The sequence below is a fragment of the Elephantulus edwardii genome, unplaced genomic scaffold (assembly GCF_000299155.1).
Source record: "Elephantulus edwardii isolate Elephantulus edwardi_28Jun2011 unplaced genomic scaffold, EleEdw1.0 scaffold00009, whole genome shotgun sequence".
NCBI classification, from domain to species: domain Eukaryota; kingdom Metazoa; phylum Chordata; class Mammalia; order Macroscelidea; family Macroscelididae; genus Elephantulus; species Elephantulus edwardii.
Genome location: NW_006399759.1, coordinates 6,171,748 through 6,189,187, shown reverse-complemented (window position 1 = coordinate 6,189,187; position 17,440 = coordinate 6,171,748). Strand labels below are relative to the sequence as shown.

General features: G+C 48.2%; 3 protein-coding genes across 3 annotated transcripts in view; 1 reads left to right on the top strand and 2 right to left on the bottom strand.

Moving 5' to 3' along the window:
- The window catches only part of ABHD1 (abhydrolase domain containing 1), a 13,179-nt gene extending 5,496 nt beyond the window's left edge, over positions 1-7,683 (top strand). The window contains exons 2-9 of the mRNA XM_006880597.1: positions 5,316-5,476; positions 5,826-6,008; positions 6,192-6,237; positions 6,441-6,553; positions 6,651-6,821; positions 7,049-7,097; positions 7,185-7,350; positions 7,472-7,683. Coding sequence (XP_006880659.1) covers positions 5,316-5,476; positions 5,826-6,008; positions 6,192-6,237; positions 6,441-6,553; positions 6,651-6,821; positions 7,049-7,097; positions 7,185-7,350; positions 7,472-7,683 — 1,101 coding nt within the window. The remainder of the gene's footprint in view (positions 1-5,315; positions 5,477-5,825; positions 6,009-6,191; positions 6,238-6,440; positions 6,554-6,650; positions 6,822-7,048; positions 7,098-7,184; positions 7,351-7,471) is intronic.
- Positions 7,684-8,303: 620 nt separating this feature from the next.
- PREB (prolactin regulatory element binding) lies at positions 8,304-11,465 on the bottom strand. The gene is made up of 9 exons (XM_006880596.1): positions 11,185-11,465; positions 10,440-10,632; positions 10,030-10,253; positions 9,745-9,825; positions 9,520-9,644; positions 9,163-9,336; positions 8,926-8,998; positions 8,580-8,739; positions 8,304-8,398 (listed from the first exon to the last, which is right to left on the bottom strand). The coding sequence occupies exons 1-9, from the start codon at positions 11,317-11,319 to the stop codon at positions 8,304-8,306; spliced, it is 1,260 nt and encodes a 419-aa protein (XP_006880658.1). The 5' UTR covers positions 11,320-11,465.
- Positions 11,466-11,478: 13 nt separating this feature from the next.
- Positions 11,479-15,074, bottom strand: LOC102861660 (chromosome unknown open reading frame, human C2orf53). Its single transcript, XM_006880699.1, has 2 exons — positions 14,229-15,074; positions 11,479-11,667 (listed from the first exon to the last, which is right to left on the bottom strand). Exons 1-2 carry the CDS (start codon positions 15,072-15,074, stop codon positions 11,479-11,481), a joined length of 1,035 nt encoding a protein of 344 aa, XP_006880761.1.
- Positions 15,075-17,440: the final 2,366 nt, after the last annotated feature.

The window sequence follows — 17,440 nt, the reverse complement described above, 5'->3', positions numbered from 1 at the left end:
TGTGTGGATCACAAAAAACTGGCTACTCTGAGAAGAATGGGAATCCTAGAACACTTGATCTTGCTAATGCAAAATCTATACTTGGACCACAAGGCAGTCGTCAGAAAAGAGCAAGGAAACACTGCAAGGTTTTTTTAGTTTTCCTTAATTAAAACACTAAAATATAACAGTATCATATAAACCTTACTTCTTAGTTTTCACATCTTTTGTGAGGTCTGGTCACAAATATTGACTGGCACTATTCTTTTTTCAATTTTTATTTTATTTTTAAATTAATTTTAATGAAAGTTTACAGAGACTTAGGGTTTCTAATCATTCATTGTTGCACTTTTCTCCCTACCCACCCCCAAGTGGCACTATTCTTAACTAAACATTTTTCTTTACTTGCAACTGACTACACATTATATTCCAAACTTTCTTGACTTTCAAATACTGATTTAAATGTAGGGAAAGCTTCATTCTGTAGCCCTAAGGACAAGGTTTGGTCCCAGCAGCAATTTATGGCATATTAACACATAATTAATTTTCAGGAGTGAGTTGAGAAACGTTGTTACAAGTAAAATGAAATGATTCTATACAAATCAAACCTGAGAACTAATTAATCAGCACCTTGTTTTTTATTATTGAGTTGTTTGAGTAAAGATTCAATAAACTGATAATAACTCAAGACCTTGGCAATGAGGAAGCTCCAGAGGCCTAGTAGATAATTGTGCTATCAACTCAAAGGTGAGCTGTTCGAATCCACCAGTTCCTCTTTGGGAGAAAAATGGGCACTTTCCTCAAGTCTCTGAAAACTCTCTAGAGAGTCAGCGATGAATTGTCCCAACTCGAAGGGAATGAGTTGAGACAGTTAATTAAGGGAACTCAGGCGGTGTAGTCAATAGGGAGTTGGGCTAACTAACCCAATGACCATGTGTGATTTGAACGTACTTCAAATCCACTAGATTTACATGGGCAAAGGATGAGCAGTTCTTTCTTCCATTATCATTTACAGCCATGGATGCCCGACAGTCACTGTGAGGTGGAACCAACTTGATAGTAGCACAATTGGAGTGTCCTGGTGGCCCAGTTCGTAATGTGTCAGGATGCTAACTGTAAGATGGCTCCAAAAGAGAAAAATAGGCAGTTTCCTCCTGTGAAGATTTATAGTCTTCCTCACTCTCATTGTTATTGGAACCGAGTCATAGCTGATACTCCACTGGGTTTCTGAAGTTTAATCACACAGGAGATTTTGCATCTTTCTCCCTTGGAGAGATTCTGGTGGAATTAAACCAGAATAAAAGTACCACCTTTGGGTTAATAGTGCAACTACCTACAGACTTCACCACCAGACTTCCCTTGGAAACACAAGAGAGGGGTACTATGCTGTTGTTGTTGTTAGGAGCCTTCGAGTCAAGGATGACTCATAGTGACCCTATGAACAAGAGACCTGAATCTGGTCCGATGCTGTCTCATCCTTATCATTTCTGATACATCTGGACCCACTGCTGCAGTCACTGTGTCAAATCCATCTGGTTGACGGTCTTCCTCTCTTTCACCGACCCTCCACCTTTCCAAGCATGAGGTCCCTTTCCAAGGAATAGCCTCTCCTAGCAACATGCCCAAAGTATGTGAGATGAATGAAGCTTTATCACTTTTGCTTCCAGGGAACACTCTGCCTCCAAGACATATCTGGTTGTTCTTCTGGCAGTTCATGGGATATTCAGTACTCTTCTCTGCCACCACCTCAAAGCATCAATTTTGTCATCTGTATTCATTGTCCAGCTGTTAAGTAGATGCACAGCAAGTGACTGGAAAGACCATGGCCTGAATCAGGTGCTCCTTAGTCTTTAAACTGACATCTTTGTTACTCTAATTTGGAGAGGTCTCTGACAGCTGACTTGCCCAGTGCAATGTTTCCTGATTCCTGACTGCTTGTACGAAGGGTGTTGGTTATAGATCAAAGTAAGGTGAAGTTGCTGACAATTTCAATCTTTTCTCCATCTATAATGATATTGCTTATCTGCAAGTGGTGAGATTTTTGTCTACTTGATGTTGAGATGTAATCCATATTGAAGGCTGTGTCTTCCTTTGATCCTGATGCTACATATTTCTTCATAGAATTCAGCTTCTAGAATTATTTGCTCAGTGTACAGATTAAATAGGTATGGAGGAAGGCTACAACCCTGATGCACACCTTTCTTAATTTTTATCCATGCAACGTAGTGTTCCCTTGCTCGGTAGATTTCATGAGCACAATTAAGTGTTCTGAGATTCCCATTCTTCTCAATGTTAGCCAGAGTTTGTTATGATTCAATCAGAATCAACTCACTAGCAGTGTTTTGGGGTTATTTTTTAATATTGTATTAACATGTTGCACTGCTAAGTGAAAGGTCACCTATTCAAGTCTATGTACTAGTCACTCGATCACTTGACAGGTGAAGATGAGGCAGTTTCCTTCCATTAATATTTACAGCAATGGAAACTGATTGAGGGTCACCATAAACTGGAATTGACTGGACTGTAGTGGGTTATAGTACAATTAAGAGCACAGGCTCTAGAACCAGAGTTGAGGTTGTACCCTCAGTTCTGCCAGTTATGAGCTTTGTGACCTTTGGCAAGTTACTCAAGATTCAAAACTGTTTCCACAGACTTATCCCATATTGTCAAGATCACGAGGTAAAATCAATACTTAGCATGATGCCTTGTGCATAGTGATGATAATCTTCAAAGTTTTTGTATTAGAATCATTGTTATGTGCTGTTGAGTTGCCTGAGACTCATAATGATCCTATGCACAACAGCTCTGAACCCTGCTCTATCTGGAGCCAGTCTCACTGTGTCAAGACACTCCTAACCCCATTATCTCAGTTCCTCCTCATTTCTGTTTTCCAGTTTGATGCCATCTCTACTAGTCTAATCTGAGTGTGTGCTATTATACAGAGGGTTCACAAAGGCCTATTATTTCAGAAGCGGTAATATTATTATAATTAGGAAGCTCTGGTGGTCTAGTGGCAAGGCCCTCGTAACCCAAAGTTTAGTATCCACCAGCTGGTTTGAATCTACCAGCTGCTGCTTGGGAGTATGGGCAAGTCTCCTCCCGTGCGATTAACTGCCTCTGAAAACTTCCTGGAAGGTCAACTATGGGCCAGTTCCAACTCAAAGGCATACAACATTATTAGAATTAATCCTGCCTTGCTTCTTACTTGCTGTAATTTCAGACAAACCACTAATATTTGTGATCACTGTTTACTTAGAAAATATCCTATCTCAAATGGTTGAAGCCAATGCCTGCAGAAATACACAGTGAATTCTAGCTATTATTTTTCCAGAGTTTAAGAATAATATAAGTCATGTCTCAGAACATTCACACAATTATGCCTCTCATGTTTATTATTCAGCCTCTATCTGAGTATTGGGACTGTAAAATAAACAGGAACCTGGTCCTTGAGTTCTTTAGGACCTGCTTTGGGCACGTGGCCAGGAGGGACCGGTCCTGCTTATAAAGGTGGAGGGACAGTACAGAATAGGAAGACCCTGGGTGAGATGGATTGATACAGTAACTGGGGCAATGAGGGTAGATGTCTTGGAGTCAGTGAGACTGGCTCAGGACAGGGCAGGCTTCAGAGCTCCTGTGCATAAGGTCACTGTGTCTCAGATAACTTGATGGCACATAAAAACAACAGAAATGTGATTTCCATTATTGAGTTTGAGACCTTTGGACTGTGTACAGCTTCCTCCCCCTTCCTTACTCTTCTATGTAGCTAGGCCATCTCGATCACTTGATGTCCTTCTAGAAAGAACCAAGCAGAGGGACTAAAAGTCAAGGCTGAGGGCCCACTGTCCACACCTGTCCCTGTCATCCCATCCCTGCTGCATTACCCCTGGGTGGCATGAAGGAAAAGGAAATCTGTTCACATTAGCATTTAGAGTATGGTCTAGCTTGAGACTACAGGAGAAAGTGGAATGTGGCAGAAAGAAGCCCTTAAGCAGTATAAGCACACACTGCTGCTAACAGGAATATACAAGTCATTCATCTCAGGCCAGGAGGCAGAAAGAATGGCCAGTTAGTCTTGGGTAGATGACAGGGAATGTGTGAGTAATCCAAGTGTAAGGCAAAGGTCATGAATTGAACAGCACTGCATTTCTTTAGTTTCTGCCTAGAACTTTAGGCCCTCCTTCCTACCATGCTATTTCTTTTTTAACCTCTTATTGTGTACCATCAAGACAGAACTGACCCCTAGCTGGCCCTCCAGAGGCCACAGGTAGAGACTGCCTGTCTTTCTTGTAGTTGGTGACCACCCACCCAGCAGAGCTCCTTAGTTGTTAGGTGCTATTGACTAGGAATCAGGCAACCCCATGAACGTGCCTGAATTTTGCCTTACTCTGCACCACCCTCTAGAGTCCCTATAGGCTCAAGCCCACTGTTGTAGTGTCAGTCCATCTTGTTGAGGGTCTTCCTCTTTCACAGGCCTTCTACCTTTCCCAGCATCATCCTCTTCCAAGAACTGGCCCCTCCTGACAATATGCCCAAAAGTATGTGAAAGTTCCCTTTGTCTTTAAAGAGCACTGATTGCACTTCCTCTTAAGACAGATTGGTTTTGTGGGCAGTTAATGAGATATACTCATCTCCAAAATGGTTTTGGTCGGGAATATACTTAGTACAGCAGGCAGGAATAGTTTACCCCAAAACAGCAAGATATGCCTGGATTCATTCACTTGTTCTTATTCTGTTTTGTGTGTATCTGTGTGATTTCACCTGTTTTTCACAATATACGAAGTCCATTTGAAACTGTGCACTACGAAATAAGCACAATTATGCTTTTGCAGACTGCTTTGGAGCTCTGGTGGCACTGTGGTTAAAGTACTCAGCTTAACCAAAACCGGACAGTGGTTCGAATCCACCAGCCACTCTGGTAGGGGGGTGGGGGAAGAGGAAGTCTGTTTCTATAAAAACTGTAGTCTCTGAAGCCCTTCTGGGAAGTTCCATTCTGTCCTACAGTTGCTGTACATTGGAGTCAACTCAGTGACAGTAGGCTTGGTTTGGGTTTTTGGCACTGTGCCTACTATAAACCCGCGAGTCCTGTGCTTCCAGGTTAATCTGCTGGGGCAGCCAGCACCTAATCACAGCAGACCCTAGCCTTGGTCCTGGGCCAACTCCAGGACTAGGGTTCTTGGAGGGCCAGCTGGACAGTACTATCATTCTAGATGAAAATTTTGGGAATCTTACCTCTATCTAGACCAAGCAGTGCCCTCCAGGCTGGCCTGGGCACTTGCTCACTTTTCACATTGTTGCAAAACCAGAGGAGTGAAGCAGATTGTGCCATGTGATTACAGAAACCTCAACTGGTCACAGGGCCCCAGTTCCTGGCCTTCCTGGAGCAACACTGTCCAGTCACTAGAGAGACTTTCTACCCTACACCGTGGTGTTTTGAGGGGAGGCTACAAACCATCTTCCGTGTCATACTGCAGACTCGGACCCCAGTCTCTTATAGGAGGTAAGGAGGGACAGAAGGAGTGAACACAAAAGTGCAAATTTATAAGGGAGCCAAAACTCTCTGCCATTGTTAAAATGAAGTTCATCATTGCCCCTGGTACCTCGGTGTTCTGAAGGTAAGGATGAGAACGTGTATATTAAAGGGCTATCTATAGAATTCCTTAGCCAAGAGGCAATAGCCGATCTTTTGTGATTTTGTTCCACCTTGTTAAAGCCTCAATGCTCTGCATAAAGCCATTCATACCCTCAAATAATGCTGTTGGGAGGTTGTGTTTGGGGAGTGACAAGCTTTGTGAAGGTACCTTCAGTTCCTAACACTGTCTTTGTGTGCCCTCTCTCTGAAACCACAGTGAAGTCCTCCAAACCCCAGATGGAGGACAGTTCCTGCTAGACTGGGCTGGCCAGGACGGCAGCAGTCAATACCCTGACCCTACCACCCAGCCCATTGTACTACTGCTTCCTGGCATTACAGGCAGTAGCCAGGAGACATATATCTTGCACCTAGTTGACCAAGCTTTGAGAGATGGATATAGGTAAGGACGGGTACAGGAGGTTAGACATGAGGACCTGTAACGAGGAGAAATCCGTTCAGACTCTGATAAATATGGGGGAAGAGTGCTAAATAAAGGGAGCCTTTTCACTGGGGTCTAATGACTGCCAAAAGGGGAGAGGAACTCCTGGAGGGTGTGGCTAATATGTACTTTTGTGTGCGACAGGGCTGTCGTATTTAACAACCGGGGCTGTCGTGGGGAAGAACTGCTGGTAAGTTGCCTTTCCACATCACAGCAGGAAATGGCCCTTCATCTCCTGCGCATCAAAGATACATGGTTCTGGGGTTCCATCTACATACCCCATACCCTTTCCTAAGAGTAATTTCCATCTCATCCCTTCCCTACACTTAGCTCAAAGACTAAGCAGCATTCTTCTATGCCTTCTCTCTACCCAGTGATTTGGTTTACCCTCAGACTTACAGGACCTACTGTGCTGCCAATACTGAAGATCTGGAGACAGTTATGAACCACATAAAGCACCGCCACCCCAAAGCTCCCCTGCTGGCTGTGGGCATCTCTCTTGGAGGGTAAAGTGCCTAGGCTCATTCCCCCTATCCCCACCCCACGTCTCCTGCTCTGTCCCATCTCATGAATGCATTCACGGCCCCTGGTCTAACCCTGCAGGATTCTGGTGCTCAACTACCTGGCACGGACGGGGCAGGCCGCTGGGGTGGTAGCAGCACTGACTTTCTCTGCATGTTGGGATTCCTTTGAGACCACTCGCTCCCTGGAGACCCCACTCAACCGGCTCTTCAATCAACACCTCACTGCTGGACTCTGCAGATTCGTGGGCCGGTAGGGTCTTGGCAAGCGGGTAGGGGGCAGCAGCAGGGTAGAATGGCAGACAAACCAGGTTCTCCCAGTGCTCAGGTGAGTTCTATAGTTGGGACTTAATCTTTAAGATATAGATTAAACTAAGAGTTGAGGGTTTGAGGTCAGGTTCAGGAGTGATGATGGTGGAGGGAGAGGGCTTTTGGAAGATTAGAATTTTCTTCCAGATTCAGATGTCTGTTCTTTTGCAGAAACAGAAAGGCTATTGAAAAAATGGTGGATGTAGACTTTGTGCTACAGGTACAGTCTCTCACCCTCCTGCTCCCCATCAATGTTCCACTCCTCATTCTTGCTCTAGCCTGACTCACACACCTCCACCATACCCAGGCCCGCACAATTCGCCAGTTTGATGAGCGTTACACAGCTGTAGCTTTTGGATATCAAGACTGTGATGTCTACTACCGCGCATCAAGCCCAAGAACCAAGGCAGATGCCATCCAAGTCCCTGTGCTCTGTCTCAATGCAGCAGACGACCCTTTTTCTCCCGACAGTGGTGAGTGCCTTGAACCTTGACGTTTAAGCCTGAGGCGGGGAAAGGGCCACGAGATGCTGCAGAGAGAGCCTGGGCTTTCAGTAAAGGCCAGAATTCCTGACTTCTCTGGCCCTTTCCTCAGCCTTTCCCCTCCAGACCGCCCAACAGTCTCCCCACCTTGCACTGCTCATCACAGCCCGAGGTGGCCACATTGGCTTCCTTGAGGGGCTGCTCCCCAGGCAGCATTGCTATATGAATCGCATCCTGCACCAGTATGCCAAAGCCATCTTCCAGCACCCAGAGGAGCTGCTTAACCTCAGAACTTGCCTACCTTCCGAGAGAGGCAAGAGCTGACAGAAGAATTATTTAGGTCTTGGTCTTCTCTTGTTTATTAAATAACTTTTTCTGCCTAAGGGGCTCAGATTCATTTTCCCTTTCTCCAAGACTTGGGTAGATGGTTCAGCAGGAACTTACAGCTTAACTGAACCTATGGATTTCTTCTGGGATTTTCCCTTTTCTTCCCTACAAGTCCTCAGCCAATCTTTGCCCCAGCAAATGCCAGGGGCTCCTTGAGAAAAGCAACTGGCCACAAGGCTGTGAGGAGAGAGGAGAAACATGATTTCTGTAAGAAGGACGGTAGTTTCCCTGGGTTTTGGAGCATCTTCACATATTCGTAGAGTAGGAACAAGTTCAGCTCTAGAGTCTCTGGTAGGCAGCGGGAAGATGGCAAGTAGTGTGGCCTGGGCTTCAGAAACCACTATCATGGGTGAATTCACAGGTGATGACTGCACAGTTCCTAGGACCCAGACAGAGTCTCAGCTGAGCTTAAACTGGGAAAGGTGAGCTGCGCCTCCTGGTCTCAATGAAGGCAATCTCAGCTAGACCCAAACAGAGGGATCAGTGGGCTCCAGGCCTCCACTCTTGTCTAAAGGGTGGTTGTATCCAGTGTCCCTGGTTTTCAGGGAGAAGGGAGGCTAAAGAAAGCCTGGAAAGGCACTCTGGAGCAGGAGGATGGTCACAATAATAAGCCCAACACAGAGCAGCAGCAGGAGCCACACAGGAACACTTCCTGTAGGGGGAGTAAGGGGAAAAGTCAAAAGGCAAAGCAACTTCACTGCTTGAAGAACAAGATCCTCAATCTACTCCATTCAGGAAGACAGAGGACTACAGCTCTCCAGGGCAAAAGTGCTAAGTGTGTGTGTGTGTGTGGGGGGGGTGTAGGAGGGGTGCATTCCCCAACAATGACTCACGTCGTGAGGGTAGCAGGTGCAGCTGGCAGCGACTATCCACAGCCACAGAGAACAAGGCAGTTTCATTAGACCCAAGGAGCTCTGGACCACATCCTTTCTCAGGTAGAAAGGCCACATCTGTCACCAGAATGCCATGGGACTCCTTCACATAGTAGAGGCGCTGGGGACAGGACAAGGGTGAGGAAAAGCACAGTGGGGTGGTACCCCACTGGAAAATATGCCCTCTGATCCCAGAAAGCTTTCCCTTTACAGGATGGGCCAGACTCCTTTCTGCATACTTTGGATAGAGGTAGGCTCAGAGTCCCACCCCAAAGAGCCCAGGGCTGTGCCCACCTGCACTCATTACCTGGAGAGAGAAAGCTATGTAGATAGCAACAGAGCCAGTGACCGTGCCCAGGCCTAGGAAGGTGCCCGACTCACTGCAACAAACAATAAAGCGCTTACTGTCTGGGAGGCCTGTGTAAAGGGGGTGGGGGTGGGGTCTCATTCACCAAGAGTGGCCCTTAGGGATTTAGGCAGGTCAGGCAGGACTCCTTCATAAGCTCCCCAGGCACCTCATCCCCAATCAAGCACTGCCTCACACCTGACACTGAAGCAGGAGATGGCTTCATTGCCACAAGGTTTGGTCCGAAGGGGCAAGAATGTGGAACCATCCCAGGCTGTGAGGTAGCAAGGTGGAGGCTGGCGGAGGCGCTGGTGGGGAATCTGCACTGTGAAGAGTCGCACCCTAGTAGGCTGGTCCGGAACCTGCCCAAACCTGGACAGAGAGTCAGTCTCAGATCCTGGGGCCTGCCTAACTGTTCAGGGGTCTGTGCCCTCCTGGTCACAGGAGGTCAGGCCAGGGCTAACACCTACTAAGGTCACAGTCCTCCACAGATGCCCCATTCCCCCACCCAATCTAAGCTGTGCCTCTTGTAGCCACCTTCTGGGGTCTTCACACCTGCAGGCCTGGTAGCGGTACAGCACGTTTGAAAAAGTGGGTCCATTCTCTTGCCAGTGCAGCTGTGTCACCAGCTGATCCTTTTGCCAAACAGAGGCCTTAAGGTCCCAGCCCACGGTTACCAACTAAATAGGAATAAAGATTACAAGGACGGACAGTTAGGAAACCCACTTACTGGGCAGGCAGCATAGCCCCCTGCCCCCTTCCATCCCTCCACTTCCTTACCTTGCCATCAGGCCCTAAAGCCAGGTCCCCAATCTGCCCTTCGTGGGCTTTGAACTCCAGAACTTTCTTCAGAGTAGGAACCTGTAAGCCAAGTCACCGCTATAGTTAGCCCAGGTACTCAGCCAGAGCACTCTTTTTTTCTCTTAATGGCCATTAAGTGCAGGCTTCACTCACACATCTCTCAGAACTCACGTTTAGTTCCTCACAATTTTAACCTTGTTGTTACTGACACCTGCCCTAAACCAATCATACATCCATTGCTCAAGTCAAAACAAAACACCACACCTGCCACACACGAACGAAGCCATCTGACCCTCCGGTGGCAAGCAGGGTGTTATCATGGTTGAAGCATACAACTTTCTGCAACTGATCAGTGCTGAAGTCTGTCTGCACAGCCTTCAAAGTCTCGACACTGAGTTCTGACCCCTCAGGGTGGGTTTCTTCTGCTCTAGACTTCTGCTCTGCGGATACTGCCCCCTTCCTCTGTCGAGGTCCATGGTCCTTGGAACCTGCAACACACACAGCCTGCCAGGTCCCAGATTTCTTCAATCACATTAGTCTTCCTCTCCACTGTGGCAATGCCCAGCTTACAGCCTGCTACCAAGCTCCATTTCCTGCTCACTTCTTTTTAGATCAAATGGAGAGTTATCTTACTCATCTCTTTTTTCCAAAGGGCTAGAGAGAGGGTTCCTCACCTGCCTTCTCAGTCTTCTTGTTGCCCTTCTGCTGACGGATCTTGAAGCGAAGGAGCCGACAGTGGGCATCCTGCCCTGCAGCAAGGATATCACCAGCCAGTGCCAAGTTCATGGTGGCCCGTGTCTCTGTGTCATGCGAGTGTAGCAAGGAGGCGCTGAAGCGCCCATTTATCTGCTCTAGTTGCAGAAAGTGCTGGGAGAGGAAACAGGGATGAGCAAGGCTAAGAGGTTCCTTGAGAGTTGAAAGACAAACTGACATCTCTATAGTCTGGTGCTTTTACCCCTTTGCTACTGCGATTCCCAGTGCACAAACCTTTGTGAAAGTCTCTGATTGGGTCTCACAAATCTGTACGGCTGCCAGAGTTGGAAGTATTGCTTCCCATTTACAGAAAGTGAAAGAACTTGGTCTGTGGCCAAATGTGCCTCTCTCACTCGTTGCTTGAGGGTAGATAAGAATGTCCCGGTGGGCTCCCCGGAAAATGGCAGAGGAAGACCCTGGAGCCGCTCCTGAAATCGAGCTGAAACGCTCTTGCCTTCCCAGCACTGTGTTCGCCTTAAGGGTCTTATCAATCCTCTGGATGAAATGCGCACCACAGGCACTTGACTTGCCCCGGGAACCCCGGCGGGGACTGGCAGGGCCAGACGCTGAGCTATTGCCGTCTCCACGACCCCTGGACCTCCCACCATCGCCCTTAGCCCGTGGCGTAGTCAGCCCCCAAAGACCCTACAGGGCCCACGCTCTCACCACGCCGTTCTTTATGCCGGTCTTCGCCGCGCCCCCGCCGCCCGCAGCGATGAGCAGCCCTGAGCTCGAGTCCACCTTGAGCGCGTACAACGGGAACGGGGCCCGATACAGCTCCGGCGCCCGGCGCCGGCCCATTCTGCCCGCCGCTCGTCACTGCTCACACCGCGGCCAACGGGGACATGTCTCGCCCGGCCCCTGGCTCCTGCCCCGGCCGCTGCTGCACTTAGTCCAGCTACCGCCGGGAGGACCCCCGAATTGGCACACACACACTGCGATGCCAACTACACTCGGACTCTATCCCGAGGCCGCCCAACCCGGCTGCCAGACGCGCAGTGCTAACGCGCACCAATCGGGTCGCTCCCTCCGCGCAAACGCAGCACCTCCATCCGCGTCAGCACTATTGGGCGGGATGTGACGCAAGAGGGCGTCGCGGGCTCGTTCTTCTCCCCGCGGGACCGCGGGTTCCACGGTCTCGGTTCCTGGCTGGGAGGCGAAGGCTTTCGTGAAGGAGACACCCGCAGTGATTATGCAAAGAGACGGGTCACATAAATTGCTTGTGGAGTTGGTTCCTACTCGCGACCGCTCATAGAACTGTGTTTCATGGAGTTTTCATAACCCAGAACTTCGAGTCGCTAACCCCTTCCACTGCGAAGCCACTGGACGTGTGAACAATGTTTAGAGTAATAGTCACTTATTGCCATCTGATCGATTCTGATTCATAGCACCTTATATTGAGTTTTTGTGGGAGACACTATCTACTGTGGAGCCGCTGGTAGGTTCGACTAGCTGGAGAGCGCAGCCTTTTGGTTAATGGAACGTGAAATGGATTACGCCAGAATTCTCTTTTGGGTGGTTAATTGTTTGCATCACCCAGGAATTCCTAATAGTGGCTAGTAAACCTGTAATGAAGTCCTTGGATTGGGACTCATAACACTACAAAGGGTGATGTGAGTTCTGAACATAATGAGGTTGCTAGCCCAAAAGGCTGCTCCTTGGAGGCAAGGATTTTGAAACTCGGTCTCACATGCTTTGGACATGTTGCAAGGAGGGACCAGTCCTTGGAAGAGGACGTCATGCTTAGAAGGGTGAAGGGACAGCGCAAGGAAGACCCTGGATGAGTTAGATTGAGTGACTGGGGAAATGGGGGTAGGGGGTGTCAGAGATAATGAAATTGGCTCAAGACAGCTAGCTGGGTTCAGAGCTGTTGTACATGGTGTTGCTATGAACTGGAGTCGGTAGCACATAACAACCACCAAAATTTAGCAGTTTAAATCAGTCAGCTTTTCTGTTAAAGACAGTCAAGTCTTCTGCTGTAAACATTACTGTCTTAGAAACCTGTTGGAGAGTAGGGATGTCATTAAAAGTTGGAACAAACCTGCAGTAGTCCCAAAGAAAAATTGCCCAAGGTCAAAAACTTTTAAGTTTCTTTCCTCTTAATGAAGGCAGCAAGGACTTTAAAACCACACAAAACTCAGATTCAATCTATTGTTGTTGAGTTGGAACCAAGTCGTAGTTGACCCTCCACTGGGTATATGAGGCTGTAAATCACAAGAGATTGCTCATCTTTTCCCCATGGAGCCCCTGGTGAATTCAGACTGCCACGAGCTCAACCTTTGAGTCCGTATGGACAAGGCCTCCAGAGATCCATTTAAAACCAGGGAAAAAAAAACAAATTTCACATCCCAAAACCACTATCCATAAGTATGAGAAGGTTGCTGACCCTCTGGTGAATTTTCAGAGTCTGTAATCGCACAGGTGGAGATTGTCTTATTTCTCCTGTGGAGCAGCTGGTGAATTTGAACCACATGCCTTGGAGTTGGCAGTACCACTTCTTACCACTCTAATATGAAGAAGTCACTAAAAACCCGCCCTGCTTGGTTGGCAGAAGTGGCAGTCTTCCATTCTCTTTCTTGGGGCTTTTCCCTCTTTTGGAGTGTTCTTCCTCCTGAGCAAGTTTGTGGGATGGAGGCTGTCCACTTTCTGAGATTCTGGCTTCTCTCAGAGCAGGAGTTGAGGAGATAATGTGACTCTGAGTAGGTCTCTCTCTGCCTGACACTCCACCTCCTGATTTTGGAGGATCAGTGTGTTTCTTGCAAGTGGATTAAATGAATGCTGTTCCTTGCAAAGAGGCACTTCCTTCTTCCAGGACTGGCTGCCTGTGTGTTTAGCTAAGGTATACATAAGGCAGCTCTGTATTTCAATTAAATGCATGAACTAAATATGCTAGAGCACACAGTTTATCTCTGGTGCTTGGCCCTTATGTGTCCCTTGCTGTCCTTCCATATGTGACATAGTCTCTCTCTGGCCTCTGTCCTTCCTTTGACTCCCCCCTAATAGGGCTTGTTTGGGAAGTTACGCCCCTGTAGGTATAGCCACCCATTCTGTAAGTGTTGTTGTTATTGATGTGTACCATTTAGCTGGAACTGACTCATAGCTGACCCAGAGGGGTGTTTTCAGAAGCAGTTAATCACTTGGGAGGAGATTGCTCATCCTTCTGTGTGTGTAGTAGGACAACAGAAGTTTCACAGGATTAGGCTTTATTGAATACAATGAAAACTAGATGGGGCCTCGAGTGCCCTTGATCCTCTAGCCAGGAGACAGCAGACTCCACAAGGGACTCCCAGGGTTCAGAGCTGGAGAACACACCTGACCTCCAGCTAGCCAACCCTTCAGGATGTCTCGGGGAAACTCAGAGACCTGGGTTCTAGTAAGGTGAGTGGTGTTTGGAGGAGGTGCTCCAAGGATCCTCCGTGGCTGTGGAACTATGGGAAAGTCTTTGGGGGAATGGATTCTGAACAGACAGACCTCTTTGGGGCAGAGGAGGGCTTGGGCTTCAAGGAGACAGTGGCCTGTCTTGTTCCCAGGAGGGGAGACCGTGAGCTGCTGGTGGAGTTTGGTGGTTGAGAGCTTGGTGGCCTGTGGTCCTCGCTGTGGGAGGGTGGGCTGCATGCCAGATCTGCCTGAGCTTGAGCCTGAGCTGCTGGATCTTGAGATGCTGTTGCCCAAGATGCCGGGACTTGAGCAGTCTTGGCCTGAAGTCCTACTTCCTCCTGCTCTTGTTCTGACAGTAGATGCAAGGCGCTGGCCTGGCCCCAAGGCAGGCAGAGGCCAAAGCCGATGCCTATTCGGAGTGGCCTGGACTTCCTGCCCTTTGTATGGGGCAGCAGTTGGGGGAATGCCAGCAGCCGGGGCACAGTTTCGTATTTGATAATGGGGCAAGAGGGGCCGCGTGGTCGGAGACACACCAGACATAGAGGATATTCCACGACTGGGGCCTGACCGGGGCTGCCTAGCCACAGGCGCCGCAAAAGCAGTAAACGCAAGTCGAGTGCAATGCGCTGGTGCCCCAGCTGGGCCACCAGGGCCTGGACCAGGCTGCCTGGATTCCTGAGCTCTGCAGTGTCCTTCTTGCTTGCCACGCGTTCCTCCACCACCCCATGGGATCCAGGCTCCCTGTGCTGATGCAAGTGCCATGTCTGCCTGGAAGAGTGGGCCCCAGAAAAGAGTCTGGGGCTGGGGGAGGCAGGTGGGGCACTACGTGAGCCTTCTGGATGGAGAAGTGGGTTGGGGAGGGAGGAGTTATGAGCCTCAGAGGAAGAGGACGACTGTGGAACTGAGCAACAGGGAGGGTTCTGGTGAAAGAAAGCCGAGGAGGCTGGGATATACTGGAAAAAGTAAGAATTAGAGTCAGAAGAGTAGAAATGAGAGTTTGGAGAAGGGTAGTGTAGGGAAAGATTTAAGGGTGGGGGAGAGGGAGAAAGTGATTGATGGGGGAAGAGAGGCCTTGGGTTGTAGGGAGGGGAGTCTATGAATTTCAAGAGGCCCTGGGTAGGGGGCCCAGGAGTTTCTGCTTTTTGAAGCAGCACCTGGTCCTTGTTTTGAGGCAGCATTGCCTTGAATCCACACAGGACCTGGGCAGCAAGACCAGGGATTAGACCTGGCAGAGGCTGGACTTAATTTCCGAAGCCCAAATAGCTGAGAAATCAGGTCCTCCTGTGTGCAGCTCCAGCCAGGGCCAGTGTTGATGGCAGTCCAAGAGGACACCTTGGCCTGCTGCGCTGGGTACTCAGGCAGAAGTGTGGGCCCCAGAACCGTATCTCACTTGTTTGCAGGCAGCCATTCTGGAGGGAAGTCAGCGACTGGAGGATCTAAGTATCTGTCTTTTACCACAGTCATCTAGGTGGGGCAGGAAGGTTCAGACTGCAGGAGCTGGGAAGAAAGAGCCCAAGATTTTGGGAGTATTGATTCCCTCATCTATGCTTCCCCTGCCCTCACTCCCCTTTACTCCTCCCCCTCAGGCACTCTCTGGAGAATCATCTCATTACTAGGATATGGTCATGTTTGTACTCAAAGTTCACCCAAGAGTTGGCAGTTTGAACGTACTCAGTGGCACTGAGAGGGAGAGACCTGCCCATCTGAGCACAGAGTCCTTTGATGCCCTACAAAGTACAGATCTGCCTTGAAATGTGGGGTCACCATGAGTCAGAATTGACTGGATTCTGGCAACAGTTGGGTTTGGGTTTCCGGATATCCATAGGCATATCCTTCCCTAGATTTGTTTTTCCTGCCAAAGATATGTGTGTAGCGATCCCTAAATGGTCATCGTGGAAACGGCCTGTGACCTGTGATTTGCTTGACCCTAACTCCAGAATTATTTCTTTCCAGAGTTGGAAAGACTTATAAATGGCCTTTCCTGACCTCACGAGGTGGATTTTCACCTCTCTGTGGTCAGCTTCAAGCACAGTCCTACGTAGAAATCACAAAGACCCTAAATTTACACACACACACACACACACACACACACACACACCCCAAATCAACAACAAAACAAATAAACCAACAGAAAACCAACCCCCAAACCAAAACCCTCTCCAGGATGAGGGAACTGGAGAGGAAGGGAGGAAGTGTGGGGTGGGATTGGAAAAGGCGGCTTGGGCAGAACCAGGACTGTTGTTGTTGTTGTTGTTGTTATGTGTCGTCGAGTCGCTTGAAAATCTTTGGTGCTGTGAACGCTTACCAATAAGGAGTCTTCTTGGTCTGTTTCACAAAACTCATCAGTGAAAGAGCCTGAGAGAGATAGGAACAGTCACCACACTGTGGCTCCATCCTCCCCCACCCGTATATGGGCCATCCTAAACTTGTTCTCACCTAGATTTCCATCTGAGCCTGGCCTCAGTCCTTCAACCAGGTGTCTGTGTTTTAGGTTCTGTTCTCCCAAACGTGAATCGGGGATTCAACAAGTATCCTGATTTCCTGCTACTCTGGTTCCTCTGGTACCTTTTACCCCAAATAGTGATGTCCTTATGCTCAGCCTGGCCCCAAAAGAGATAGCTTATCACACTTAACAGAAGCAACACTAAGAGTGGGGCCAGTGGGTGCAAAGTCTCTGGGAGACTAGGACGTTGTCCAAGGGGCGGCATCCCTAGTGCCACCCCCACTGGGAACTGGAGACCCCATCTCCTGAGGGCAGTTCTCCCTGGCCTCCAGTGCTGTGTCACAGAGGCCAGACCATGACATCACAGAATCTTCTCCTCAGGGTTCTGCAGCCCTTGACAACATTGTGAAGCAGGCACATTTTTGGCGCAATTGTTTCCTTCCAAGCCCCACCTTGCTCACTGTTCCTGCCATTTCCTCCACATCTGTTCTCAACAGCCACAGTCTCTGACAGGTCTGGGCCCTCCTCTCACCTCCTGTCTTCCTCTGTTTTCTGAGCAGTAGTTTGGGCCACTCCTTTTATTCTCTCCTTGGATATATTAATGTTTTAACAACTGTTTCCTTAATACATTTATTAAGACATATTTTACATACCATACACAATCTACCCATTTAATGTGAACAATGCTTTGCTTTCTCATGTGTTCACAGGGTTGTACAAAACCATCACTACAATAATTTTGAAACTGTTTGTCTCCCAGAAAGGATTTCCCATATCCCATTAGCAGTCACTCCCCATCCCCACTCCAGTCTTGAGCAACTACAAATCCACTTTGTTTCTGTTGATTTGCCTCTTTCAGATATTTCCTAGAAGTAGAATCATAATATGTCCTTTTGTGATTGGCTTCTTTCACATCCATAAAATTCAAGGTTCATCCATGTTTTAAAAGTATCAAATACACTTTTTTAAAAAAAAATATACTTTTATACTGGTTAAGGTATCAAACTTTAGTCCTTTTTATGAATAAGAATCCTTTGTATAGCTATAACACATTTGTTCATACATTCTGTAATTGGTGGACATGTGGGTTGTTTCCACTTA

Coding starts and splice junctions, on each gene's coding strand:
- PREB (XM_006880596.1), bottom strand. CDS start 11,319: ATGGGCCGGCGCCGGGCGCCGGAGCTGTATCGGGCCCCGTTCCCGTTG. Junction 10,254..10,439: donor CAAGAAGACTGAGAAGGCAG/GTGAGGAACCCT, acceptor TGTGTGTTGCAG/GTTCCAAGGACCATGGACCT. Junction 8,399..8,579: donor GCACCTGCTACCCTCACGAC/GTGAGTCATTGT, acceptor CTCCCCCTACAG/GAAGTGTTCCTGTGTGGCTC.
- LOC102861660 (XM_006880699.1), bottom strand. CDS start 15,074: ATGCTGCCTCAAAACAAGGACCAGGTGCTGCTTCAAAAAGCAGAAACT. Junction 11,668..14,228: donor CAGAACAAGAGCAGGAGGAA/GTAGGACTTCAG, acceptor TTCGCCTCCCAG/CCAGGAACCGAGACCGTGGA.